We start from the raw sequence: 27,261 nt of genomic DNA, 5'->3' as shown, positions 1-27,261 counted from the left end.
TTTCATATGAAACATTATTGGTATCTTCAATAATGAAACCACAATCACACAAAATTTTATAGGTTCCAATGGTTTCTTTTGATATTTTATCTAATAAATCAAAAACTTTATCAACACCTGTGCATTTATTTAAATAATAATTTGTGTAAATATCATGATCTTCTTTCTTAATCGTATTAGTTGCATAAGTCACGTTTTTAAGAGCTTTTTTGAATTTTTCGGAATCGAGAGGGGGTGAAAGTAAGATACAGGGGTATTCTTCATTATCAATAAATTGTAACTTATGTTTACGAATAAATTTAGTACCTTCTTCTGAAAGTGTTTCGTCTATTTCGCCATCTAATAAATTTTGTGTTGATTCTGAGACATAATTTTTATATCTTTCTTCATGAGATTTCTGAACTGCTGATTCTGAAGCTGGGATATTCATTAAACCCTCTACTTCATTTTCATTATATTTTTCAACTTCTCTTAATTCCTTAATTTTTTCATCTATTTCATCTCTTATTTTTTACAGTCTTTCAATTTCATCGTATTCATCATCATCTTTAATCCGTTCTTCATAATATTCAGGGAAAACATCAGGTTCTTTAGGTTTTTCTTCTTCAGATGTGGGATATAAGAAATTTATAACATCATCTTTATTCATTTTTCCATCATAATCAAACTCATTTAAAAACTCCGCGAATTTTTGACAATTTCTTAAATAATATTTATCAACCTCATAACCCGCCTCCTCTAATATATCCTTTATTTCCTCATTTGTGAATCCCAATTTTTTAACGTCGTTAGTCTTGACGCTCATTTCATACAAAATAAAAATAAATTATTCAAAAATGTAAGACATGAATTTTTAAAGTTTATTTTTTTATTTTTTATTTCATTATGGTAGTGAATCTTTTACTCGTTTATGAGGTCTTTGATTATGACTCCATTGATTCCATGAAATTAAATATTATTTATCATTATATTTATACCTCATTAGCTTATTTTGGCTTTCATATTCATTTAATAATTCACAATCTTCATTTTTAAATTGAAGTTTAACCCATTCATGATTTAAACAATGTTTAATTAATCGCGGAATATCTGACATCATCTATATATAGCTTCTTTTATAAAAGAAAAAAATAAATTATTTTAAAATTAATGTGTTAATTTTTTAAATGCGTTTAGTATATAATATTTATTACTAATTTATTTAATAATGTCGCACTTTCTTACAAATTCATGACTTTTAAAAAACGTAAGAAAAAATTTTATATCATCTATGTATGGAAGATGCATTAAAATATACCTTCATCTATATATAGACGTAACAAAAAAAGTCACACACCCCGTCCTATCCTACTACTTCGACATTTTTCTTGATATATCCATGCACATTAAGAACACAGCTTTGATACGCTTAAAAAAGCATATTTCATATGAAATTGTTAAAGAAATAAACAATTTATATAAAAATTGCACTTATGGGCAGTTTAGATATATAATTTATATATAACATATATACAAATCCATAGACAAAGTGCAATAACTACAATGTTGTAGAAAATTACAGCAGAAATACTGACTTTTTGAAGGATAATAAGAATTCTTCTAAAAATACTGAAAATTAACATATTTCTGTACTCAATTTAGTATATGCACAGAAGTTATGATTTGGTGTTAGGTTTTTATGCCCCAAAATCTAGATTTTTGTGACATCAAATCTTATTAGTGGATAAATCAAAGACTGTCATTTTGAAATAAGCTCATATCAATAAATATCCATTTAAAAGCCTTATTATAATATGTAACTAGCAAAAAGCCTAATATTTATCAAAATTAATCAAATCAAATGATCAATATTCATGATATGTCATCAGCAATAGCTAATTGATATTTTATTTTGTATTGATATTCATTTTTCTCATATTATACACGATTATATCTCTTTTTTTTTAAAAAGTTTTTATATAGGGTGTCCAAAGGTGTGTTTAGCACAAACCTGAATACTGCGAATAGAAATAAACAAGTTACATATATATAAAGTTTATTTAAATATAATCACCATTGGATTCAATCACGCGTTCGCAGCGATCGATCCAGGCTTGAAAGACACGCTTTAAATCATCATGAGAAAATTGCTCAAATTGCTCTCTTACAAAATTTTCAAGATCATCTGGACTCGCGAATTCGCGTCCTTCAGCTCTCTTTTTTAGCGTGCCGAATAAATAAAAGTCAGAGGGTGCAATATCAGGTGAATAAATTGGGTTTGGAACAACTTTGACATTGTTTTCCACCAAGTAATTCATTACCTTATGACTTTTGTGAACTCTTGAATTATCAAAATGAATTGCAAACTTTTGTTTTTGTTGTTTGGATTTCTCAAACTCATCAGAATTGATAATTGTGAGTAAGAACATTGTCATTAGATACTGAGCATTCATCGTATTAGGTTTTTGAAGAATATCAATTGCGATGATGCCATTCACGCCCGCCAAAAAACCCAACATCATCATTGGTGTGTCAATTTTTTTCTTCGGGAATGTTTGCGGATTTTCATCCTTCGGGATCCACATGATTTTGGCTTCTGCTGCATATTGAAACCAAGACTCGTCCCCTGTTACTAAAAGCGAAACTTCTTGGATTGATACCCACCCAATATAGAGAGGAGCTCTTTCGAAGATTGGACTCTAGATTTTTTTTGAACTGAATTAAGGTTGTGCGGAACCCAACGTGTATACGCTAGTTTGTAGTTCAAATAATTGTGCAGATAATAACTGACTGTTGTACGTGGTATCTTTGTCATCTCCTCTATCCTTCTGAGTGATGCTCTTGGGTCTTCATCTAGCGCTTGAAGAATTGCTTTGATTTTTCTTTGATCCGGCGATTTTTTGTCAATTTTTATGATGGGCGCCTTTTTGTTCATGAAGTGATACATCCTAACATGATACGTTACAGTGGAATAGCTAGGAGCATCCATACCGAAGCATTTTACCAATGTCTCGTAGATTTTTTTACAGTCTTTGCATTTTTTTGCAAGAGCGAGGATGTTTTCTTTATGATTCATTAAAAAAATGAAAAAAATCCCGCCAAAATTTCCCACGAAACCGCCTCTTGTCTCAAAATTCATTTTATATCCCGGCATGGCGCCAAAATACAACATACTCATCATATACATATATTCATATTTTTTATTATATATTTATAATCAGCATATATCTCCTTTAATAGTCTCATATAGAGCGCTGTGCTAAACGCACCTTTGGACACCCTATATTAGACATGAAAGTTGAATTAATACAATTTTGTACTAGAGTTTGTTTGTATATTAAATAATAATGATATATACTTCAACATATTGCGTCTCACCATTACCAAAATGTAATTTTGCATACAATTTTCTTTCATTTAACAATGATGTTATTTGAAAAGTGATACTTCCATGATTATTGATTAATGTTCCATCATATATAGGAATGAATGTTAAACAAGACACGCCTGCAGCTGGGTGCATTCGTGGCATTGTGATAAGGCTTATATATAAAGACTTCTCTCGATCAGCATTACGTCAAATGAATATTGACCCATTATTTTGGCGATGCGCTAGTTCCAAGTAGAAATGCTTTGGTATATTTAGGTTATGTCTATATGTTATGAATCATGGTATTATTGATAAAAACGTTCTTAGTCATTAAATCAATCCTAGTATCTAAAGATATAATTTAGATTTTTTTGTTTATTGCTAAAATTAAATACAGTATAACTTTCTTTCATATTGTCGGTACTAACAATACAAGATTGTGTTGAAAAAAACTTAAATATGCATGAAAATTAAATTTAATGTGTAAATATGATAAAAATTTCAACTTTACTAATAACATACATAAGTTTCTGATAGTTTAATATAGTTCATATTGATGTGACTGTAAACTATATCAAAAAAATATTTTTAAATATTGTTATGCAAATAATGGGATTTCTAAGGAAAAAATGATTATATTTGTTATATAAAGCAATCTTTTTAATTATTCACTACGTTTATTACATTTTTTGCCGACCATTTACGTAATATGCCTCCACCAAGCAGACGCAAACAACAAAGTCGTGAAGCTAACGAAAAATCAATTGAAGCAAGAAAAAACTCCCAAGAAAAGAATGCGCCAAAGGAAGTCGATCCAAAACACTGGACTGCTTCTGTAATTGTTAATGGTGACTCTTATACTCGAGCAAGGAATTTATTTCAAGATAACAATATTAAAGTGCCGAGTGAAAAAGAGTTTTACCGTCATCAAAAAGAAATAGGTAAGGTAATACTAGAATATAAAGAGCAATCTATTAAAAATGCTCAACAAACAATGAAGAAAGATACATTTTTAAGCACTGATTCGCATTATAATGTTGGCAGAAATGCTACAGCGTGCCAAAGTTTAATGATGGACAACCGTGGAAAAGTTGTTGGTGAAACAACTGTTATAAAAAAGAGCTCTGGAGGAGACTTTGAAGGCCCATCCAACATGATGGAAACAGAATGTACAAAGAGGATGATGTCAAATTTTGACTTTACAAATGTTTCCACAGTGGTTCATGACAATGACAATAAAACGAAAGCCATCATCCAGCAATATGCTCCGAATGCTAAAATTACACTTGATCCTCGTCATTGTGTACGTGCAGTTGGCAGAGCTTTCGAAAAGCTTGAAAATGGTGGATATAAAGAAGCAGCAGGAAAAGAAACTGTTAATCAACAGAAAGAAAGTGAATCACAGCCAGCATTCCCAATCAAATCTAAAGCAGAAGAGCCGAAGAAACGTGGAAGACCATTAAAACACCAAGAAAAAGTATTTCATCAGATATATTCGAAAGTTATTAAGTGGTTCACTTTTATTATCATGCTTCCAATTGAAACAACGAAAAAAATTTTCCTATGGAAGAATACATTAAATCATTTTATCGGAAGGCATGAAAATTGCCTTCACGAAAAAGACAAAGAATATCCTGTGTTTCAGCCACTTACAAAACCTGATTTAGCGAAGCAATTTCAACGTTTTACAGATGATGCCGCAAAGTTGATTCCAGAAATTGATCCTAATGCTCAAACACAACAAAATGAATCGATACATCACTCAATGCTTACTCAGTGTCCCAAAGGAAACAACGCAAAATCGTTTGAAATGCGTACGGCTGTTACAATTTTACAAAAAAACGAAGGAGAGAAATGCAAACAAGAAATATACAATCGTGTCAATAATTACCAAATATCTCCTTCAATCCGCGAACTCCAAAAACTTGAATATGAGAAAAATAAATCCAGAAATCAAAAGAAAGCTACACCAGAAACAAGAAAAGAGATCAACAAGGCAAGAAATGCAAAAAGATTTCCTAAGGATAACCCTACAGGTGATTACAGAGGAGGAAAGTGGACCCCACAAGATATCTAATTTTCAAATTTGAAATAAACACATATTTTCTTTGTATTTGAAAATATTTTTATATTATAAGATTTTTGAACCTATAAGTAGCATGACAAAAATTATATAATTTGCTCCTTTTTTATTTTAGTATACAAATATCCCATTTGTTATATGTTCGGTATATATATGATGATATTGTAATCAATTATGCTTAGTGAAGCTTTATCCCGTGAACCCCTCATATTATTGGAAAATAAATAGCGAAAACATGTAGAGCTGCTATGTTCTCAAGTGTATGTTGATTTTTGGATTATTTCATGAAAACTAATGGCGGGATATCTTGCATTATTTAAAAAAATTGAACTATGCAAAAATAAATAGTATTATATTTTTTTCATGAAATGCTATTATGAGACAACCATAAAAAACCATATGTTGTATTTTTATAATTTGATTGATTTTTTTTACTATTTCATTAATCTTTTATGAATAATAATTATTTTTAATATATGTGCTATTAAAATTTCAAATTTTGACTAATATATCTAAGTTATCTGAACGAAACATTTAGAAAATATCATACTTACATTGAAATAGCAAGTAGAACATATTAATAGCAAGTTTCTTGGCTTTATATCTATCATCTATTGTTGTTTGATCAAACAAATTTCACTCTATTATATGGTGTCAATTAATTAAAACAATTTTTAATAGTTATTTATTTAGTGCGAATAAGTGCAAACTCATAAATGAATAACTTAATAGTAGAAATGAATTATCTGATATAAATCTCACATTTTGTCCATCAGAAATACTTTAATTGCATACGCATAACTATTAGTAATACGTCTGGAGTGTCAATTAATAACAATCCCACAACAAGTAAAATTCAGATTTTTATTAAACTTATTTTTTCCTAAAAGTTTTCTCAAATTACTATATATACATATGTGGATAAAATAATAGTAATATTGTAAAAAATTAGATAATTTTTTTATTTGAGAACCTCTCAAAAGTTCATTCAATTTATCAATTGTTTCAGTTTGATGTATATTCATTTCTGGAGCCTAAAACTTTAGCAATCATGACAATATCATATTCTCTTTCTAACTACGCAATGTAAGGGTATCCTTAAATCATAAATATTTTTCTGAAAACAATTGAGAAGAGAATCACGACATAGGAAACACCTTAATTTGATTACATCATTATCCATTTTGTTGTCAACTGCATTTTATCGGATATCTCTAAAATACCCTTGAATTACTTGATTATTATTTATTGGACTTAAGAATATAAACTTAGAGAAGAAATATTTTATTTACATTAGAATAAAAACAATATAATAAGAAATAGGAATATCAGGTGAATATATTGAATTGCGCTTGCAAGAGAAACGAGAACAATAAAGTTGAGATTTGAGATCAAGACCAGAGATTTTTATTATATCAATGAATGATTTTGTTGAGTTTTGAATGATGCCACCACATTGAAGAATAGGACAGTTTGTGAATGCACCAAGACCAATAGATTTGATAGATGATGGAAGTGTGATCTGTTGAAGATTGAAACATCCTCGGAATGCATTCTCGCCAATAGATTTGATGCTTCCATCTGGAATTGTGATAACTTCAACATAAATACATCCAAGAAATACACCTCTTTCAATATGTTCAACACCTTCAAGAAGAGTGAAATATATTCTTTTTGATGATGGTGGATAAACATACATTCGAAGTTTGTCATGACTGTAGATTGCACCACTTTCACTCATAAAATTAATAGAATCAAATGAACTAACATTACTGAACTGATAGAATCCTTCAAAAACATTTTCACCAATTCGTTCGAGATTTCTCGTAGAACGAATATTAACCATTTTAAGATTTGAACAATCTTTAAAACATTGAGTACTTAAAGCTCTCGCGCTGTCTGGAATATCAATTTGACTGATATTTGTGATATTATTTCATGAAAAATTGATATTTCCGAGATTAATTTCATAAACTGATACTCCTTTATCTGTTGAATTTCCACAATCAAAGAGTGTTAAAATCATGTTGTTTTATGAATCCAAATTATTCCCTCAATATAGACAATATCTACCATTTTGTAATAATTTCTATTTTTCTCAGTTTAAGTTCAACAAAACAAAGGAAGTGAACGATCAAAAACATTCTTATAATTTACTTTTTAATTAAATCAATATAAAAACGAAAAGATAAGAATATGAAAATGTTGAACAGTGACAATTATGACTAGGACAATGCAAAGAATTCAATATTGTAATGACAAGTCTTCCATGTCCTTGCCAAATACCTGGAATGGTAATAACATCATGAAAAAGAAATTGATTTTTCTTAGCAAAAGCATAAGTTCTATTGTCAATAAGTTGATAGGATGAGTCATAAGCAGCAATATTTCCTTCTGGAATAATTGCTTCTTTAGATAATGCCCAAGAGCTTCCACCTCCTGAACCACTGTTGGAATTATGCTTGGAAAATCCTCCAAACCATCCACTACCTGCACCTGATATTTCATAAATACTTCTACTTAAATATCCATCTGGATTAGCAGAACCATTATTACTTCCTGACTCGCCAAAACCAAAACTAAATCCATATGTGGAATTTGAAACTTTATCAAATATTAAAGAACCATCTGACCAAAAACCTTGTCCAATAATACCTCCTCCTGAACCTCCTGAGCCGTCATTAACTTCATTAATCGTGCCATAATAATCATCTGCCCCATCTCCTGAACCACTAACAATTACCCTATGCCAAAGATCGTTATTTATAAATTTTACTGATGTTTGACCTCCTCCAGAGCCAGCATTGCTGATAGAGTTTCCACCACCACCATATCCACCTCTGTTTGGGGAATCATATATACCCTTGCCGCCAATTGTTGCATATGTTACGATTTCTCGAGTGATGAAGATTATCCCTAAAATGTACCCACCTGCACCACCTCGATTTCCTACTTTTTTACATTCTGTATTTCCATTGTATAATGTTACAATATCTTGATTGATACACTCGTTACTTTCATTAATATATGATGAAACTAAGTTTTTACTGGAACCTCCTGAAGCACCATAAAGTTCAAATTTGTACTCACCTGGAGATAATTTAATGATGTAATCTGTGCAATCGTAATTTGAATTACAAGGATAATCGAAAATATATACTCCTTGTGATTCATTAACAGATACACGAATATCTCCTTTAGAATTGTCGTTTAGCTTATAAAACAATATTTTTAGTCAAACAAGAAGAATAACATGCCAAAGTAAAATTAAAGAGTAAACTTTTCCCTTGAATTCCTTGCGATAACCATAAAACACACACTTATACTACATTATCCTATAATTTTTGGATGAAATTATGTGATCCTTACACCCATCTGACTTTAATTCAAATTTTTGACAACTAGCCTGAAGCGTCATTCAAAATCAACCTTAAACATCAATTGAAGCCCGTGTCATAGGGGCGTAAGTGCACCCTTAAACCTGGGAAATAAAAATTGATCGTATGAGGTTTACATGGAAGATATATCTTTGACTCTTCCTGTGGAAGTGGTTCATTCAATGAAGGTTATCTTGAACTCACAAAATAATTAGAGAAGCTAATGTGGCAGAAAATTTATAATGGAGGAAGATTATATGCTGTAGGATATTAACATTTAATGTACCGGAGGAATATAAATGGTGCCCGACCATGATATGCAAACTAATCTTAAAAATGCTTTACTAATCGTGGTCTGTTTAACATTAAATTAAATAAATTTAACATTTTACATTAAAATAAAAACACAAAACATATATGAAGTGAAATAAAATTCATGTATAATGCATGGTTAATAGATGGACAAATAATAAGCATCTTTTGTGACAGCTATTCTACTAAATCTATCTGATGGATATAAATATGCAGCCTTAATATACTTAACGCTTTAACATCTCGCAAATAAAGTATCATTTCAAAGAAATTTCTCCAAAATTTGCAATAATTTTCAGATTCTATAATTCGACAAAAGCATTAGTTTCAATAACATTAACTTTTGAAGGAATAACAAGAAAATTCAAAGAATCTAAAATATATAATGATTGTTTCTTGATTTCGGTAAGATTTCCAGGCAATTTTAGTTTTTAATAATTGGCAACCACAGAAACAGGTAGTTGGAATTGAGGTTATTTGAGTCATAGACAAATCAACAATTGTCAAAAATCGGTTTGCATGAAAAGAAATTATTTTTTCAATAAAAATTAATAACTTTTGATTTACATTTAAGGGTGCCCTATAGACGATAGACCACTCTCAGAAAAGCACATTTAAGGCTATTATATTGAATACCTAAAATCAGGGGGATCCATACTTTCTAGCTCTAATTAGGTTATTTTTGTGATGTTTACATTATCGTTATAGGACCAAGGTAAAAAAAATTGAAGAGCTAAAAAGCGGATCCTGAACTCTTTCAACTAAAAAATTATTTTTTATAGAACTTGTTATATGTTTGGTCTTCAATTTTTGTTTAAAATCCTAAATGACATTTTATCCAATTGATAAAGAACTAAATTCATTTAGAGTAGTAGGAACTGGGGTTCTTGGTAAGCTATCTGAACATAATGAAGCTGTAAAACTTTCTTTTGAAGGTTTCACTTCGACAGAATCAGGTTGTTTAGTAAATTATAAAAATCTTCGAATTCTAACATTTGATGACAATTTAACACGCCTTGAAGATCTTCTTTTGAAGGGAACCCAAGTTGAATATTTTTCTTTCCCAAAAAATCTTAAAGAATTAATTAACAATCCATTTGATGAAGGATTACCAATAAAAATGATCTCTGTTCATCCAGAAAATAACTATTTTGTTGTTCATGATGGGGCATTATATTCCAAAGATATGAAAATTATTTATTTAATTTTTGGTGGGAACGGCATGGTTCAATTTAATGTTCCAAATTCTGTAATAGAATTAGCTCCCAGATGTTTTTCTATATCAAATACTCTTCAACATATAATTATTCCATGTTCAGTTAAAATAATTCAACGATGGCAATTTATTAGAATGACATCAATTCAATATATCGAAATACAAAATTTTGAATCTGCAGTAACTATCGATGAATATGGTCTTTTCCTAGAAACAAATAAAGATAAATCAATTATTCATTACAAACCATATAATATTTCGATCCGTAATAAAGGTTTGGAATATCAGTCATGCAAACATGAGCATTTATTTCTAAATCTTTTTTTTATTTATTGTTTAATATTAATACTACAATAAAAAGTTGAAAATTACGATCATTTTAAATTCAATTGGGACTTTTTTTTAATTTGAAAATACTCAATATATTAATTAGATATGGAAGAGATATTAAGATCATGCTGTGATTTGTCTATGTTATTATATATGAGTCATTCTTACAAGAATTAATGTTTGTAACGTTAAATACATATGGATTAGTGTCCGATTATCATAGTAAATTAAATTCAATTTTTTAAATAGTTTTTGTGAATAAATGAACTGTTAAAATTACCAAATTGTTCATGTTTCATTTTTCATCTTATTTGTATTTAACCTGAAAAAATGAATTAATATTTGACAGATTTTCAATGAACAGCCTCAAAAATTGAATTACGTTCAATATTGCCATATGTCTGAGATTGAATTTCGTTTAATTATCCACATATTAACTAGTATTATTTGAAACATAAATTTTTATATTACAATTTTTCTTTCAACATCAATTGTGTTATGATCTAATCACTAAATATGCAAAATAAACAAATAGTTTAAAGGAGAGAAAGAGAAAAATTTTAATCTATATATAAATAAACACAAGTAAAATAAAATTCTAAAAAAATTAATGATGATCATCATGAGAATCAACTTCTACTAATTGGAATCCAGAAATAGTTGAAGCGATTGCTGTAAGAGGACCAACCAAATAAGTCATTTGTTTTCCTTTACCCTTCAAGAAAACTTCACCTCTCTGTCTGACGTGGAAATTCAAGTGACTTATTACGTCATAAGTTGCTTGGCTGATCTGAATTTGATTGGGATCATCTGTTGTCTGTAATCTTGCTGCAACATTAATTGCATCACCAATGATATCGAATACAGGTTTATCTTTACCTAAAACACCTGCAATGATAGGACCTCCTGTATTTACACCAATTCTTATGCTTAAACTTGCATTTAATGCCAAGTTTATTTCTTCCAATTCGTTGATAACTTCAAGACCGAATTGGATGACTTGTTCTGCATGTTTTTCAGGTGCAATTTCAGGATTAAACAAACCAGCAGCTGCCATATAAATATCACCAATTAACTTGATTTTTGTCAAGTAATTAAATTTTGCCAAAATGTTGTCAATTGTTGCAAAGTAAACAGACAAATTTCCCATGATTTCTTGTGGTGACAAAGAGCTTGAATATTCCGAGAATTTGCAGATATCTATGAATATAATTGTGCTGGAAGGAACCATGAAAGAAATGTCTTTTTCACCTCTGTTTATTTGCAACACAATATCTCTTGGCAATATCTGATAAAGAAGCTTTTCAGATGTGCTTTTGCTTCTTCTGCTTGTTTTTGTTGTTGAACTAATTGTGATTGGTTTCTTAAAATAAAAACGAAAGAATTCAAGTTCGAATTCTGTTGAGATTTCATTCCAATCACTGTTATATGGCAAGGCAAAAACTGTGCTGAATCAGTGATTGCTGTGACATTATCTTCATAAATTAATGAGCTCTGTCCATTCCTCATCATATCCAGTTGTTGGACAATTTTATCTTCATCTGTTTGTATCAAGAAAGAAGTAACAGGTTGACCTAATAATTGCTCAGGTGTATAACCAAGATTCGATGCTGTTGCTGAATTAACAGTTTCAACAACACCATGGATATTTGTACACAAGATACAATCAGGAGAAGAATGGATAATGTTTCCTGACACTGTTTTACTCTCTTCTTTCGATTCGTGCTCGTGAATCAGGAAATGTTTGATGAACAATTTGTTATTAATTAATTGCAGAGGACTTATTCTCTTCAAGATGAATAAACTCGCTCTGTAAGTATCTTTTCTAATACTATAATAAGAAACAACAACTAAAACATAAAGAATAAGTAATACAAAGTTAGGGATTAAAAAATATCTTAACATTTTCACACTTTCTTCGAATTTAACTTCAGCTAATTCATTCAATCTCGCTGTGACTTTGAACATCTTTGGTCCTAAATGATATCCAAGAATATGAATTGTATTCGCAATAGGAGCAACAGAAAGTTTTGCTGTTCCATTCAGTTCATTTGCGATTGTCTTTAAATAATCAGCCATCATTTTAAGCTGTGTATTTATCGATGCATTTGCGTATATCGCGTGAGGATCAACAGTTGAATGATTTACATCTCCATCATCGATATTTTCTTTATCCAACTCGGAATCGAAATCTGTACAAGCAGGGAAATCACTTGTACCACTTAACAATTTGTTGTTTGCATCGAGAACTGTTTCAAGTAACTCAATAACAACATTTGAAGCCATTTGCGGCGTCGAAATCATTGTTGCATTTACATTTGCATGCTGAATCATTCCGAATGCCATTGTATTAACTGTTTCTGCAGACATACATAATCTAAGACTTGCATATTGATCCCAATAGTTCATATGCATTATATCTCTATTTGCACTGTTAGAAGTAATTGTCATTCCGCTTGTAAATAAAACCATTGCAATTGCAATTAAAACAACTAAAATATATAAAGAGAACTTCTGTTCGAACTTGGATTAATATCACTGAACTTGATATCATCATTATCTATATTAACAGACATTAATTCTTTCGCATCTTGTCTCACTTTTGGATCAAATGAATTCAATATTTCTGTCACTTTTTTAAGTGATCTAATAATTCCAATATATAAAACAATGATTGGCACAAATAAAACTAAAGCAGTACAAAGAGGAACAGTTATCATAATGATCTTAAACTTTTTGGCTAGTAAATCACCTTCTTTGATTTGGAAATCGCAGAAATCAGTGAAAACTTGAGGAGCAAGCCAATAAAAATATCTCAAATTAGAAATCATTTCGCAAAATTGTTTCGTTGACAAAAGATTTCCAATAGTTTCATGGATTTTTGTTAAAATATAAGCTTGTTCAACGAAAAATATAGAAATCATTGTAGAAATACTATCATTAACAATATAAATAGGATAACCATTATCCGCACAAGTATAAATAGGATGAACTTCCATCATTAATGATCCAGCAACAGAAGAAACATTTCCTTTTGTTATTGCCAAAATTGTTATTTCTTCAATTAAATCTTCGAAATAAATCATAGCGTTTTTCAAGTTAGGAGCTGATTGAAGCAAATAATCATTAGAAGTATTAACCATTGTTTCATTAACATCACAATTATCATTCAAACTATCAATTGCCGGCTTGTAATAACTATAATTTCCTCTGTCAACGAAATATCTCAGTAAAATTTCCATATCATTAATAGCGATGTAAAATCTTGCTTTCGACATTGCATCCAACATTGCCATTGATCCTGTTTGATCTTTGAGTTTGACTTCGTTGAAAAAGAACAAAAACAACAAGAAGAAAATAACAATAACAACAACAATTAACAAAGCATGAATTAAACATGTTATTGGCTTAGGAAGTTTGTTTTCTAATGCATGATGTAAAGCTAATCTCGGTTTATAATGTGATAAAGTTGCTTTTCCAAGAGAATTCAAAACTTCATCATCGATATCATTTGAATTAAAAGTTCCACTTCCTTGAGAACCAGAGTTATTTGAACTATTCTCTGATGACGATGAAGCTCTATTGTTTGAAGCTTTAACTTTTATATTTCCCTTTAAATCGAGAATTTCTTTCTTGAGATAAACAGGAAAAACTCTGACCATTGAAACGAAAGAAAAATCAAATGAGTAATTTTTACCCATTTCAATCATATTCTCTCTATTTTTGATTTCAAGGGATTCAGGGAAATTCGATTCAGCTTCAACCAAATATCTACAATATTCATTACAAAATTTTGGATTATTTGGATAATCAACCATTGCTTCTCTCCAAATTGCGTGAGCTCTTTTCGCTTTGATGGAAAGAGCTTCAAAGAAACTTGATTTCAAGTTAGTATTATCCAAACTAGATCTTGTTATTGTTTCTATTGTTCTTGACATATTTTTAAGTTCATTTAATTTAATTTGAGAATCAGATGAACTCGAAAATTGTCTTAATGTTTTAACTTTGTAGACTTGATAAATTAAGAATCTTTGTTCAAATGTTAATGACCTTTTAGCCATAAGCATCATTGTCATCCTACTTAATAATCTGGATTCTCCTGGAAAGAAATTAATGATTTGTATCATAATTATCAGTATTTGGTCGGATGGCTCCCTTAAGAGTAAATATTCAAACAAACTTAAATCTGTGAATAAAGGACAAGCTTCTGCAAAGCCAACACTCAAGAACATTGTTGTTCTCTTGTCATTCTTCAAGATTCCCAATGAATCATAGTAAGAATTGATGTCTTCAAACTGTTCATGATCGTATTCTTTCAAAAGTTTTGAAATTTTCTTTCTTTTCAGTTTGAAAACGATAAACATTACGCAAACAAACACATTAAATGAAATAATACCAAAGAGAATGGGAACTCCATGCGGCATCTTAGGTGATGCATATGCAATTATCATGTAAATGTCTTCAATTATGCACGCAATCATTAATGCACTAACAACACAGTTGGAAGCAATGACAAGATAGACCATATTGAGCGAATATGAGAAGTAGTATGCATAAGCGACAATTTGGACTATTAGGATTATCAAATAAGCCCAATCTGAAAAATATGATATAATAAATGCAACAATTGCATGAAGTGCACTGGTATTCATGATGTAAATCGAAATGGTTGGGTCAAAGGACATGGCTGGAGTGTTCTGAAGTGCAACTGTCCTTGAAAATAATTTGAGTGACATCATATGATAAACAATTTCATAAATAACATTGATAACAGCAAATACAATAGCAAAGACTTCTAATACTTCTAGTTCCGAAGTGATCCCTTTGAGGAATAATTTTCCAAATGCAAATGATGAAGGAATTATTCCAATTAGAGTAATGCTATCGAATAGTTGTATTGGGCCAAGCAATAAATTAATGAATCGGCGATGCACATTGTAATATAAAAGTTGAGTAAGAACTAATACAAATGATATTGCATTTAGAATAATAAAGACTAGCTCTTTGGCATATAAACCTTTCGCATAATCTTTTGTATCAACAAATAAAAAAATTAGGTTCAAATATCGATATATTTTTGAAAATCCGGCAGATGAATTTGACTCTAGCCAATATCTGCTCATTGGCCATGTAGATATAAACAAAGTTTGTAAACCCCAAAAGCCTATTGTAAGATATGTAAACCATATGGATACTTTGCATTTCTGAAAAATACTGGTGAACAATGGGAATAAACGATCAACAAATTGAGTATCTCCTTGAATCAGCTTCTGTCTGTATCCAGTATCACCATCAAAGGTTGTACTGGTATGCACAGAAGAAGGTTGATTCATATCAATTGTTTTTTTCGCCCAGAAAAATTCGTTTTTTTTCTCAATTGATTTTACCTTAATAAATATTGTACCAAATCAGAATTCAGATACAATTAAGAAAATCATTGTTAATTCTCAAAAAATTTGATCATTATTGAATTCAAATTTTTCTAAAAAATATTTTTATAAAATATTACACAACTTATGTACATTATGATTCCATGCAAAATTATTTTGAAAATCCGCATTGAAAATAATTTCGGTCGAGGTTAATGAATGTATACAATCATAGAAATACAAAAATTAAATCATTTTCATATTGTAAAAAAATTTAGAGAGAAAGATACATTTTGAATTTTTTTTCATAAGTCTCTATATATTTTAGCTATCATATTGACTTTTATATTAACAAAACTCCGATCAATTTGTATGAGCTTTCAGAAACTGTAAAAGTTGATTTGAAATTTACAGTGGTCAAATTTTTACATCCAAAATTTTCGATTTTAATATTCAATAGTATCTTACTCTGAGAAAAGTTTTTACATTTTCATATTCAAAAGATTTATCAGTGTTTTCAATTTGTAGAATTTCTGGACTGCTTATTCTTCAGATATGTATGAAATACATTAAATGTTTATTAATTTTTTTTCTTAAGGGTGCGCCCGGGAGTATCATGTAAACTTCAGAATTTAGAACCTTAATTTTTAAGCAATAACTTGGTACCTAAATAGGTAGAAAAACTCTAAAAATATCAAAAAATACAACTTGGCTCCATAATAATCCTGTCATGGTGGCTGTTTGTATCCCCTAGTATTTTCCTCTTGAATCTCTTTTTCTGTCGAAATTAAATTCAAATCTCAGAAGTAGAAGTGAATAATCGACTTATTACTGCTATTATACGAATAAATAAATTCATTATATTATTTTTATTTACATAATATCTGTTTGAAGTCCATAATTCTATAAATTTTTCTTCAAAAACATTACAATCTTGATAGTTTTGATACTGTTTAATAGGTTTTTGGCACCTTATTTAGTATTTACTACGTATAGAGTCGATCTGAACTTAATTTTCGGAAATTTAAAATATTTATTATAAGTAAAATCTGATTTGAAATTTATGTTTAACTGTTGTAAACAGAAATTCATCAAAAGTGACACCTCAGAAAAGCTAAAATATTGAATTTTTGGAACTTTTGATAGAGCACGTTTTTAAATATTAATTAAAGTAAATGTATATTTTGTAAAGATTCTTTTTAATAAAAAATAAAATTTTGAAGAAGAACACAAAATCTTCTGAAAAATAATATCACATAAACTCATATTATTTTCTAATATATAACTATTTTATATAAAAATCAAATTCAATGATCTTAAAAGCGAAGGATAAACCTCAAAATTTACGAATATAATGAGTGGGAATATAATGCTTATCTATCATAAAACCATATGAAATATCAATTTTTGCTTTACGCCTAATTTTTGACGACAATTAGCAAAAAATGTTAAATGTTAACACTCAGTCCATTTGAATATGAAAAATAAAATTGACTTTGATTAAATGTTTTTATTTATCATGCAATTCTTCTTGCGACCAAAGATTTGAATAAAACTTCAAAAAATAAGATAGCTTAAAAAATAATATACGGTAGTGTTTACTAATAGATGAATAGTATATAAATTCTATTAAAATGGATTTGATCCAAAAAAATATATAAAATTTGATCATAAATAAAATCGTTTTAAATTACTTCTTCATTTAAATTATAACAATTATTTTTGGTTTTATATTTTTTTGGATCAAATCCATTTTAATAGAATTTATATACTATTCATCTATTAGTAAACACTACCGTATATTATTTTTTAAGCTATCTTATTTTTTGAACTTTTATTCAACTCTTTGGTCGCAAGAAGAATTGCATGATAAATAAAAACATTTAATCAAAGTCAATTTTATTTTTTATATTCAAATGGACTGAGTGTTAACATTTAACATTTTTTGCTAATTGTCGTCAAAAATTAGGCGTAAAGCAAAAATTGATATTTCATATGGTTTTATGATAGATAAGCATTATATTCCCACTCATTATATTCGTAATTTTTGAGGTTTATCCTTCGCTTTTAAGATCATTGAATTTGATTTTATATAAAATAGTTATATATTAGAAAATAATATGAGTTTATGTGATATTATTTTTCAGAAGATTTCATTCTATATGCCTATGAAAAGTACTCACAAAACTAACTTTTCCTAATTATAATTAAATCTAGAATATTGTATTATGCTTAGTATTATTTCATTTTTCTCATTCAATTTAGAATTTACAAATGTCAAAAAATTGAGAGCTGTCACTTTTGATGAATTTCTGTTTATTACATAACTACTCATATCTTGCATTATCCTGAGTAGCTTTTGTAAAAATTCATCAAAAAGATTTTAACGTGCTTTAATTTTTATTTTTTAAAATAATGCATATTATTATATAACTAGCATATTTACAAATTTTAGTGCTTTCAAAAATTTAATCCTCCTCCTCTCAAATAAACGTACATGCGGGTGCACCCTTAAATTTTGTTGAATTCAAAACCAATGAAAAAAATGCCGCTCTCTAAATTCAGCTCGTGCTATATTTGAAACAAGGTGAAATACGTGTCCCTGATTAATTTGAACATTTAAAATTGATAACTCATCAAATCAATCATATCGGATTGAATTTCATCCAATAGACGTAAGAGGCAGATATGAAAGATATGATAAAGTCAGGCAATTTACGCAAATGTTTAAGAGAGTTATCTACACATTTTGCTTTTTGATTGTTCAGATTATTTTCGTACCAAAAAACTATTTCGGCTATTAATTTAGTAGTACAATAAATCTAAAACAAGCGAAATTTACCAAAGCACAATTGAAACTGAGAATTGCAATTTAATTTTTTTTATTTCATGTATTTTCAACTACATTCAAGTTTTAAACATACAAGCTAACTGTTCTAACATAGATAGCCTAAGCATGGTTAATTTATTTTGAGATAAATTTGTTCTAATTTTTATTTTATATTAAAATCGAATCAAATGATCATTATTATTTGATTTGATTAATAAGTAACTAGGAAGTTGTTTAAAAAAGTTAATTTAAGAAAAAAATTAAAATTAATTTTTTTACTTAATTGTTTTGGCTCATGCTGCGTGTTTGCATAATGGGAGGAGGTATAATATAAGCAGGATGATTATAATTAAACCTGCCGCAGCTATGAAAGCTATTAAACCGATTTCTGCTTTACTGAATCCTTCAACATGCCGCCATTTGTATAGATCTGTTAATTTTTCAGAGCAATCTTCTATTGTATATTTTGAGCCTTGAAGGATAAATTCATAGTGATAATCATCAGTTGCATAATACGAAGTATCATAAGTTTTAACATTTTGATCATTGGTTCTTAAATATTTGTCATTATCATAGCAAAATCGTAGGAAATATCGCTCAGCTTGTGGCGACATGTAAATGAAGTCTCCTTTAGGAATCTTGAGAATTGCGGATCCAGCAATGCCTCCCTTTTGATCTCTTGGCTTCTTTTCAGTAGTACCATCATCCAAAGCATTAATTTCAGCTAAATCTGCTGCATAAACATTACGAATTGAGTCACTTTCAATATATTTAACTGATTTCGGAACAGTGTATACGTTACCTAACATTCCAACTGTTACAATTAAAGTATCATTAGTTTCAGAGACAAGTGCTTGATCTTCAAATCTGTAGACTGGATTGGCAGAAGAAAACTCAATCTTTACATTATCAAGGTGTGTGAAAGCATCTTTAGAGATGTTCCTGATTTTCGGTGGAATAACAATTGTATTAATTGAAGACTTATCAAATCATTCTTTATCAAAGTTACAAAGATTTTCTCCGAGTGTAGCTTTGGTGAGTTTAGTGTTGTTGTAGAAAGCAAATTGACCAATATATAAAACAGAATTAGGAATAACTATTTCCTGGAAGCCACATGAATGGAATGTTTCTTTTCCAATTGATGATACGAAATCATTGAATTTAACAGTTTTGAGATTAGTGCAAAATCTGAATACTTTATCAGGAACAATAGGAATTCCAGTGAGATCAACTGATTCAAGAGAAGTGCAATAACTGAATGCATCTTCAGCAATTCCTGTGAAGTTTGTAATTGCTATGGATTTTAATGATTTGCATGATTCAAATGCATTATTAAAGATTCCAACTTGAGGGGCATTACAAACAGTAGGATTAGAAAGAGACATTTACACTATCGGTAAAAATGCATTTGCCTACTGTTCCCGGCTGACTTCCTTCCATTTCGAAAAACTTATACAGAATGTTCATTTAGGAACACCTTCTGGTCTTGTTAACGAATATGCATTTGCTTTTTCAGGTCTTGAAAAGGCATCTTTCTACCACTGTCGAGAACGCGCTTTCGCCTATTCAAATGTAGAAACAATAGAACTCCGAGATTGGGGAACAATTGGTGAATTTGCATTTGAAGGAACACCAGTAACGAAAATTGATATAACAATTAAAAATGCTATTGATAATAGGTTTGCATTTGCAAACATGCCAAAACTTGAAGAAGCCACTATAAACATATATGAATATCCATATCCACTTACATCAGAAGTACATATTCCAGAAGGAATGTTCCAAAATTGCAAATCTTTGAAGAAATTTACATCAAATGGAACATCAAAAGTTTATCAATATGCATTCATGGCATGCACGGCACTCGAAACTCTTTCTACACCTGATATTGATGAGATTGAACAATATGCTTTCGCATATTGCACAAATCTTAAGTTCACAATCTATGGAACATTATTAAAAGTTGGTGATTACGCATTCGCTTACTGCCAAAATATCAAAATTAACACTTATAACTTTACAGATGCTGGAAAATATATATTCATCGGAAGCCAGGCAATATCAACACTTGATATCAATAGATCTCTTGGAGAATATGAGTTCTATTCATGCCAACAGTTAACATCTATTAAACTTCATGAAAATATCAATACAATACCAAGATATTGCTTTGCAAATTGCACAAAATTGACATCCGTTCAATTTCCAAAGGTTTCTAGACTCCAAATTGGATTGTCTTGTTTTGAGAGTTGCACAAGCTTGAGCTCAATCGGATTTGATAACATTATGATGGGTCAACTTGGAGGATATTGCTTCGCTGACACAAAAATTGAAAGTTTGAAACTCATCAACACATCAACTGATATTAAAGATTTTTATAGATGCCCTATTAAATCATTGACAATAGGTGGAGCAACAACAGCCATTGCAGATGGATCCTTTGAAGAATGTACAAAGTTAGAGAAAGTTGTTATTCAAAAAGATGCCTTTGGTTTTAATGTACTTGCATTCATGAATTGCGATAAAGTAAAGTTCGAGTTTGAATCTGGAAACGAAATAATTAATGAAAGTAATGGAATTGTTACATGTCATGTTGAAGGTGTTAGCAAAAATATGACAATATTGGTTGCAGTTCTTCCATCATACAATGAGAAAACATTTTCATTATCTGATTCATATGATAGCATTCTTCCAGGAGCATTTTACTTTGCAGAAAAGGTTGAGAAGATTGAAATAACTAAACCAATACTTGGCAATTTACAGAATAGTAGATACCTTAAAGAATTGACAATCAGTATCAGCAACTATTCAGATCCATTTATTATTGACCAAAATTTCTGCGATAGTAATGCTAAACTTAAAAAACTCACAATAGAAAAGGCTGTACCATTCATCGATGACCAAGCATTTAATAATTGCACAAAGCTTAAAGAAGTTACCTTACCTGAAAGTATTTCCTTTGGCCAGAATGTTTTCGCTCTCTGCACAGATTTAGAGGAGATAAAGATCCCATTATTTACTGACAAGTTAATTACAGTATATACACCAACAGTGGATATTCAAAAACGACCATCGGGAGAGTAAATGTTCTATTTTTGCACATCTCTCAAAAAAGTTGAATTCCATCCACGCCAAACAGTTATAAAATCTGGTATGTTCAAAAAAACTGCTTTTAAGACATTTACTGTTCCAGATTCAATTGTTTCCATTGAAGAAAATGCATTTAGTTTATGTGAAAAATTAGAAGAATTCCACTTTGGAATGGGAATTACATCTATTGATCCAACATGGTTTGTAAGTTATGCCTATATCGATCCAAGCACTAATGAAATTGTAGTTCCACAACCTGGCAGTGAAAATGAAAATCTATATCAAGTTGCAAGTTATGCAATTAATATAACTTTCTATATTCCGGGTGGACTTCGTTTGGATGATTTTTCATGGATTAAGTATTTTGGAAATATTGATGTAAAAATTGATGAAACAAATCCATACTATTACACCAAGGATCACGCTATCATCAATAAACAAACGAATACATTGCTAGCGACATTTGGTAATATTGGAAAGAAATATTCCATTCCTAAAGAAGTCGAATACATGGATGCAAATAGTATATTCACTTCACAATTCACACATTATATAGATGCAGATTCGACATTGTTCGAAAATGATAAATATCAAGGAACAATTTTGAAGATTCCTGATACAGTTAAAGTCGTGAATAGTCAAAAGACAAATCCATATTATGATACAGTTTATTGTTATAAAGGAAGGTACTATCAGAATTCGTTCCAGACAAGTGATTTTGCAATCACAAAGAAATATATTTATCCTAAAATTGGACAGACTGATAGGATGAGGAATATGAAATGCGACAATGAAGATGTTAAAGAAGTAAGACACGTAATCGGTCTTACAAAAATGGAAATCGGACTTATTATAGGAGCAGTTATTGTTGGAATTGTATTGCTTACAGTCATTTTCCTCTATATATTCTTGCCTCTTACAAAACTTATCATGAAGGCTGCAGAAAATGATATTGCCCCATAAAGGGATTTGCTGAGTAAAAAAAAATATTTTATTTATCAATAGATATTTTTTACGGATTTTATATAAATAAGATACACAAGAATATCATAATTCCAATATCACAGAATTGAACAAAATAATTAAGAAACTGCAGATGTTCATATTAATTGAAGTGAGGAATCAAAAAAGCATTAAAAACTTATGGTAACAAAGAGGAATAAGATTTTTAAATGATTTCTATTACATTCATATTTGATTGATTCAACACAAAACTGCTTATATATCGATTGAAGGCTGCACTCACGCCCATCTGACTTTGATTCAAATTTTTGACTACTGGCGTGAAGCATCATTAAAAATTAACCTTAAACATCTGAATTGAAGGCCATGTCATAGGGGCGTAAGTGCACCCTTAACTCCTCTCAATTTTTTACACTCAATAAACTGCGAAGACTTTTTCACAGTAAAAAAAATTCAATCCTTTCGAGCTAATATTATATCTGGGTATTGAAGGATAAATCGTAATATAATATAAGAACTGTAGAAAAATATTAAATATGTGTTAATGATGAAAGATTATCAATTAAAAAAATTTGATTAGTAAAAAATTTCATTTTTTACTTAATTGTTGTGGATCATACGTCGTGCTTGCATAATGGAAGAAGGTATAATACAATTAGGACGATTAATATTACACCTGCCACAGCTATGAAAGCAATTAAACCGATTTCTGGACTACTTAGGCCTTCAATATGCCGCCATTTGTAATCATCAGTTAATTTTTCAGAACATTCCCCTGTTGAAAAATATTTGGAGCTAATCAAAGTATCATAATGATAATTTTCAGTGGCATATCTAGCGTCAAGAACACTATAAGTAGGGAGGTAATCATTCTCAATGTCAGTCCGTTTGTCATCTTTATAGCAAATTCTTAAGAAGTACCTAGTAGGTTGTTGCATGGATATAATATCACCTTGAGGAATCTTTAGAATTGCGGAACCAGCAATTCCTCCATTTTGATCTCTTGGATATTTTAGAGATGGTCCACTACCAGATAATTCCATTAAATCTGCCGAATGTTCATTACGAATTGAATTAGCAGTAATAATCTTGACTGATTTTGGAACAGTGTAAACCTTACTTAATATACCAAGTGTTACAATTAAAGAATCATTTACGTTTGCAATAAGTGCTTGATCTTCAACTCTGTATGCTACATTGTCTTCCGAAAACTCAATCTTTACATTATCAAGATATTGGAAGGCATCTTGATGAATGTCCTTGATTGACGATGGAATAACAATTGTTTTGATTGAGGATCTATCAAACCAGTTATGTTCAAATTTACCTAAGCCCTTACCGAGTGTAACTTTTTTCAGCTTAGTATTATTGTAGAAAGCGTATTCTCCAATATACAAAATGGAATCAGGAATTGTTAACTCCTTGAAACCACATGAATGGAATGTTTTTTCTCCAATTGATAATGTTGATGGATTGAATTTAATCTCTTTGAGATTGGAACAGTAGCCAAAAATATTATCAGGAATAGCTTTTAATCCACTGAGATCAACTGATTTAAGCGAACTGCAATAAGCAAAGGCTTCTTCCGAAATCGTGGTTGTATTTGTAATGGATATTGATGTTAATGATTTACATTCATAAAATGCATTACTACCAATCCAATAAACTTTACTAAAATCGAAACTCTTAAGTTTGGAGCAGCCCTTAAATGCATATTGGTAAATATATTCTAATTGTGGTACTTCAATTGACTTTAAAGATTCGCAACCTGAAAAAGCACTTTGCATTATTGTTCTCACATTTGGAAAACTTACCTTTTTGAGCGAAGTGCAAGAACGGAAAGCTTCTTCAGGAATTGTTTTAATACCAGATGTACCTGTAATCTCCTCAAGGTCTTCACATCCAAATAGGAATTAATCAGGAATTGTTATTTCTTCTCCAAATTTTGAGAAATCAAAGCTTTCAAAACCTGTAAACCTGAAACAACCCTCACCAAATTTAGTTACTTTGTCTAAGTTGATTTTATATAATTTTGGACAATATATGAATCCATAGTAACCCACTTCAGTACAGGAACTTGGGAGAATGACTTCTTTGAGAAGTGGGTTATTTGCAAAACCCGAACTAGGGATTTTATTTATATTAGTTTTAATTGTGATATATTTCAATTTGCCAAAGTAAGTGAAAGATGACATTAGGGTATGGTTTTCACCCCCATCAAAGCTAATTTCTAATTCTTTGATAGAATCAGAGCATGAGAATATGTGACTTGAAACAAATTCCAAATCTCTATTAAAAATTAACTTCTTGATTTTATTATTTGAGGCAAATGCAAAGCGATGAATGTCAGTTACATAACTTGGAATTTGGAATTCACTTTCGCTATAATCTGGAAGAACAAGTTTTATCTCTGTACTATTGTAGAGCAGAAGATCATCTTTGATTGTATAATATTCATTTCCTGATTCAATTTCAAACTCAAGCTTAAAGTTTTTAACTTTACTATTTTTTCTTATTGATACTCCGGAATAATCTTCATAGGAATATACAAATAAATTATAAAAAACATTTGAAGAGGTAGTATATTTACTGATTGTTATCTTTTCTAGTTTTGAACACCCAAAAAATGGAAAGCTATAAGATGACGCGAAGTTGAAATTAATTGTTTCCAATTTTGATTCAGCAAAAGCATTAGTATCCAATATGGCTCTTCTTAGTACTACATTTTTAATTTTTGTACATGCGAATGCATATTCTCCGACTCTTGTTATATTATCATTTCCTTCAAATTCTTTAAGGCTTGAACAATTGCAGAAGCTGTAATCAGGGATTTCATTAGTTGAAGTCTCGGTTGTATATTCATATTTAACTGATTCTAGATTTTCACAACCCATAAAACATGCTTGTCCAATCGGGCATTGAATTGTGACAGATTCAATATTTTGACAACCGAGAAATGAATAAGCTCCAATTGATGAATTTGTAATTATTGTTCCAAGAGAGATCTTATCACAGTAAGAAAATGCATAATCGCCGAATATATATATCATTGGTGATGAAAATGTGTATTCTAGATTCTCACAGTACATAAATGAATTGGAGCCAAAAGTAATTGTATCAAATTCATCTGTATTTGTGCTTAATTCAATTAATTTGAGTGATTTGCAGTTGTAGAATGCACTACTTCCAATCATTTTAGCTCTCTTTGCAATGACAGTTGTTAAAGAAGTGCAGTAGCTTGCAAAAGAATCAGGGATATATGTATAATTTACTTCTATTGACTCCAATAATGTGCATTGGGAGAAGGCATATGATCCAATTTGTCCAACGGACATTAACTTGACAGATTTAAGTGGGGTACCAAGGAAACATTTTTGACCTAAGTATGCAATACTTTGGCCAAAATCAATTGTTTGGACTCTAGAGTACTCAAAGGCTTCTGCGTCGATTGAAATACCTTGGGTTTGGAATTTAAGAGAAGTTATATTTGTTCGATAAAATGCTTTTGAACCAATTGATGCAATGTTTGAAAAATCAATTGAAGATAATGAATAGCACCCTGAAAATGCATTTTGATCAATCAGTATTGTTGTATTGAATAAGAGCTTAACAGTTGTTAGGTTAATACAGTTAGCGGCAAAATTTTCGGAAATATATCCACAATCAATAGACAGCTCTTTCAATGCGTAACAGTTCATAAATTGAGAGTCTCCTCGCAACATTGGGATTCTACCGCGAATTGTGATAGATTCTAATGAAGAGCCAGAAAAGCAATTAGATCCTAATCTAGTAATATTCTCCGATAGATCAACAGTTTTAATAAAAGTATTACCGTTCATAAAGTTATCGGGAATAGCCGTAGCAGGTCCTTGAACTATAATGTTTGTACCATATACCTGTATGTCATTATATTTAAGTTGAATAATTAGTGTTTTGAGCTGATTTGAATAAATCAAAGTGGCTAAATCTTTAATATTTGGATTTTCGGTGATGGTAATCGTATCTCCATCTATTATAGGCTCAGAGTCTAAATAGTTTTGCTTTGTTAATAAAGCAAAAAAAACCCCAAAACGCAACATTGAAAATAATAAAAAACGATAAATCAGAATTTTTTTAATAAGTGTAAATAACATTCAATAATTCTACATTTTTAAAATTCATTTTTTTATACTCAGAAAAAGCAAAACTATAAAACGATATAACATTCAACCCATTATAAAATATTTTTTTCTGTTTTTATTTCATAATAGCATAAATTGGACCTATGCTAAACTTTCCCAACGGCGCCCTCTCAAAAATGGCTTTGCTAATTTTATTAAATTTGGATGCTGTATATTGTGAA

General features: G+C 29.9%; 11 protein-coding genes and 2 pseudogenes across 13 annotated transcripts, besides 8 other annotated features; 3 read left to right on the top strand and 10 right to left on the bottom strand.

Moving 5' to 3' along the window:
• Window positions 1-841: part of a mobile genetic element that runs on past the window's edge.
• Window positions 234-805, bottom strand: TVAGG3_0360000 (annotated as a pseudogene). Its single transcript has one exon. A coding segment is annotated over exon 1 (572 nt).
• Window positions 842-1,959: 1,118 nt separating the features above from the next.
• Window positions 1,960-3,262: a mobile genetic element.
• On the bottom strand, window positions 2,040-3,166 carry TVAGG3_0359970 (annotated as a pseudogene). Its single transcript has one exon. A coding segment is annotated over exon 1 (1,127 nt).
• A 796-nt stretch (window positions 3,263-4,058) lies between the features above and the next one.
• Window positions 4,059-5,426, top strand: TVAGG3_0359950 (IS204/IS1001/IS1096/IS116 transposases DDE domain-containing protein; the record flags this gene model as incomplete). Its single annotated transcript, XM_001317475.2, has 1 exon — window positions 4,059-5,426. One exon carries the CDS (start codon window positions 4,059-4,061, stop codon window positions 5,424-5,426), a length of 1,368 nt encoding a protein of 455 aa, XP_001317510.2.
• Window positions 4,059-5,426: a mobile genetic element.
• A 1,294-nt stretch (window positions 5,427-6,720) lies between these two features.
• Window positions 6,721-7,173, bottom strand: TVAGG3_0359930 (ribonuclease inhibitor domain-containing protein; the record flags this gene model as incomplete). Its single annotated transcript, XM_001317476.1, has 1 exon — window positions 6,721-7,173. One exon carries the CDS (start codon window positions 7,171-7,173, stop codon window positions 6,721-6,723), a length of 453 nt encoding a protein of 150 aa, XP_001317511.1.
• Window positions 7,174-8,796: 1,623 nt separating this feature from the next.
• Window positions 8,797-8,907: a mobile genetic element.
• Window positions 8,908-9,694: 787 nt separating this feature from the next.
• Window positions 9,695-9,830: a mobile genetic element.
• Window positions 9,831-11,274: 1,444 nt separating this feature from the next.
• On the bottom strand, window positions 11,275-11,898 carry TVAGG3_0359890 (guanylate cyclase protein; the record flags this gene model as incomplete). The annotated part of the gene is made up of 1 exon (XM_001317477.1): window positions 11,275-11,898. The coding sequence occupies one exon, from the start codon at window positions 11,896-11,898 to the stop codon at window positions 11,275-11,277; it is 624 nt and encodes a 207-aa protein (XP_001317512.1).
• Window positions 11,899-11,924: 26 nt separating this feature from the next.
• On the bottom strand, window positions 11,925-13,013 carry TVAGG3_0359880 (guanylate cyclase protein; the record flags this gene model as incomplete). The annotated part of the gene is made up of 1 exon (XM_001317478.1): window positions 11,925-13,013. The coding sequence occupies one exon, from the start codon at window positions 13,011-13,013 to the stop codon at window positions 11,925-11,927; it is 1,089 nt and encodes a 362-aa protein (XP_001317513.1).
• Window positions 13,014-13,159: 146 nt separating this feature from the next.
• On the bottom strand, window positions 13,160-16,000 carry TVAGG3_0359870 (guanylate cyclase protein; the record flags this gene model as incomplete). The annotated part of the gene is made up of 1 exon (XM_001317479.1): window positions 13,160-16,000. One exon carries the CDS (start codon window positions 15,998-16,000, stop codon window positions 13,160-13,162), a length of 2,841 nt encoding a protein of 946 aa, XP_001317514.1.
• Window positions 16,001-17,108: 1,108 nt separating this feature from the next.
• Window positions 17,109-17,146: a mobile genetic element.
• A 1,175-nt stretch (window positions 17,147-18,321) lies between these two features.
• Window positions 18,322-18,358: a mobile genetic element.
• An 801-nt stretch (window positions 18,359-19,159) lies between these two features.
• Window positions 19,160-19,675, bottom strand: TVAGG3_0359840 (leucine-rich repeats (6 copies)-containing protein; the record flags this gene model as incomplete). Its single annotated transcript, XM_001317480.1, has 1 exon — window positions 19,160-19,675. The coding sequence occupies one exon, from the start codon at window positions 19,673-19,675 to the stop codon at window positions 19,160-19,162; it is 516 nt and encodes a 171-aa protein (XP_001317515.1).
• A 180-nt stretch (window positions 19,676-19,855) lies between these two features.
• Window positions 19,856-20,251, bottom strand: TVAGG3_0359830 (ribonuclease inhibitor domain-containing protein; the record flags this gene model as incomplete). Its single annotated transcript, XM_001317481.1, has 1 exon — window positions 19,856-20,251. The coding sequence occupies one exon, from the start codon at window positions 20,249-20,251 to the stop codon at window positions 19,856-19,858; it is 396 nt and encodes a 131-aa protein (XP_001317516.1).
• A 310-nt stretch (window positions 20,252-20,561) lies between these two features.
• TVAGG3_0359820 (leucine-rich repeats (6 copies)-containing protein) lies at window positions 20,562-21,950 on the top strand (the record flags this gene model as incomplete). Its single annotated transcript, XM_001317482.1, has 1 exon — window positions 20,562-21,950. One exon carries the CDS (start codon window positions 20,562-20,564, stop codon window positions 21,948-21,950), a length of 1,389 nt encoding a protein of 462 aa, XP_001317517.1.
• TVAGG3_0359810 (leucine-rich repeats (6 copies)-containing protein) lies at window positions 21,951-22,919 on the top strand (the record flags this gene model as incomplete). The annotated part of the gene is made up of 1 exon (XM_001317483.1): window positions 21,951-22,919. The coding sequence occupies one exon, from the start codon at window positions 21,951-21,953 to the stop codon at window positions 22,917-22,919; it is 969 nt and encodes a 322-aa protein (XP_001317518.1).
• A 271-nt stretch (window positions 22,920-23,190) lies between these two features.
• Window positions 23,191-23,310: a mobile genetic element.
• A 223-nt stretch (window positions 23,311-23,533) lies between these two features.
• TVAGG3_0359790 (ribonuclease inhibitor domain-containing protein) lies at window positions 23,534-24,706 on the bottom strand (the record flags this gene model as incomplete). Its single annotated transcript, XM_001317484.1, has 1 exon — window positions 23,534-24,706. The coding sequence occupies one exon, from the start codon at window positions 24,704-24,706 to the stop codon at window positions 23,534-23,536; it is 1,173 nt and encodes a 390-aa protein (XP_001317519.1).
• A 126-nt stretch (window positions 24,707-24,832) lies between these two features.
• On the bottom strand, window positions 24,833-26,998 carry TVAGG3_0359780 (leucine-rich repeats (6 copies)-containing protein; the record flags this gene model as incomplete). Its single annotated transcript, XM_001317485.1, has 1 exon — window positions 24,833-26,998. The coding sequence occupies one exon, from the start codon at window positions 26,996-26,998 to the stop codon at window positions 24,833-24,835; it is 2,166 nt and encodes a 721-aa protein (XP_001317520.1).
• Window positions 26,999-27,261: the final 263 nt, after the last annotated feature.

The sequence above is a fragment of the Trichomonas vaginalis genome, chromosome V, assembly GCF_026262505.1.
Source record: "Trichomonas vaginalis G3 chromosome V, whole genome shotgun sequence".
Lineage (NCBI taxonomy): Eukaryota > Parabasalia > Trichomonadida > Trichomonadidae > Trichomonas > Trichomonas vaginalis.
The sequence above is the reverse complement of the archived record's forward strand: the minus strand, read 5'-3'. Positions and strand labels throughout refer to the sequence as shown.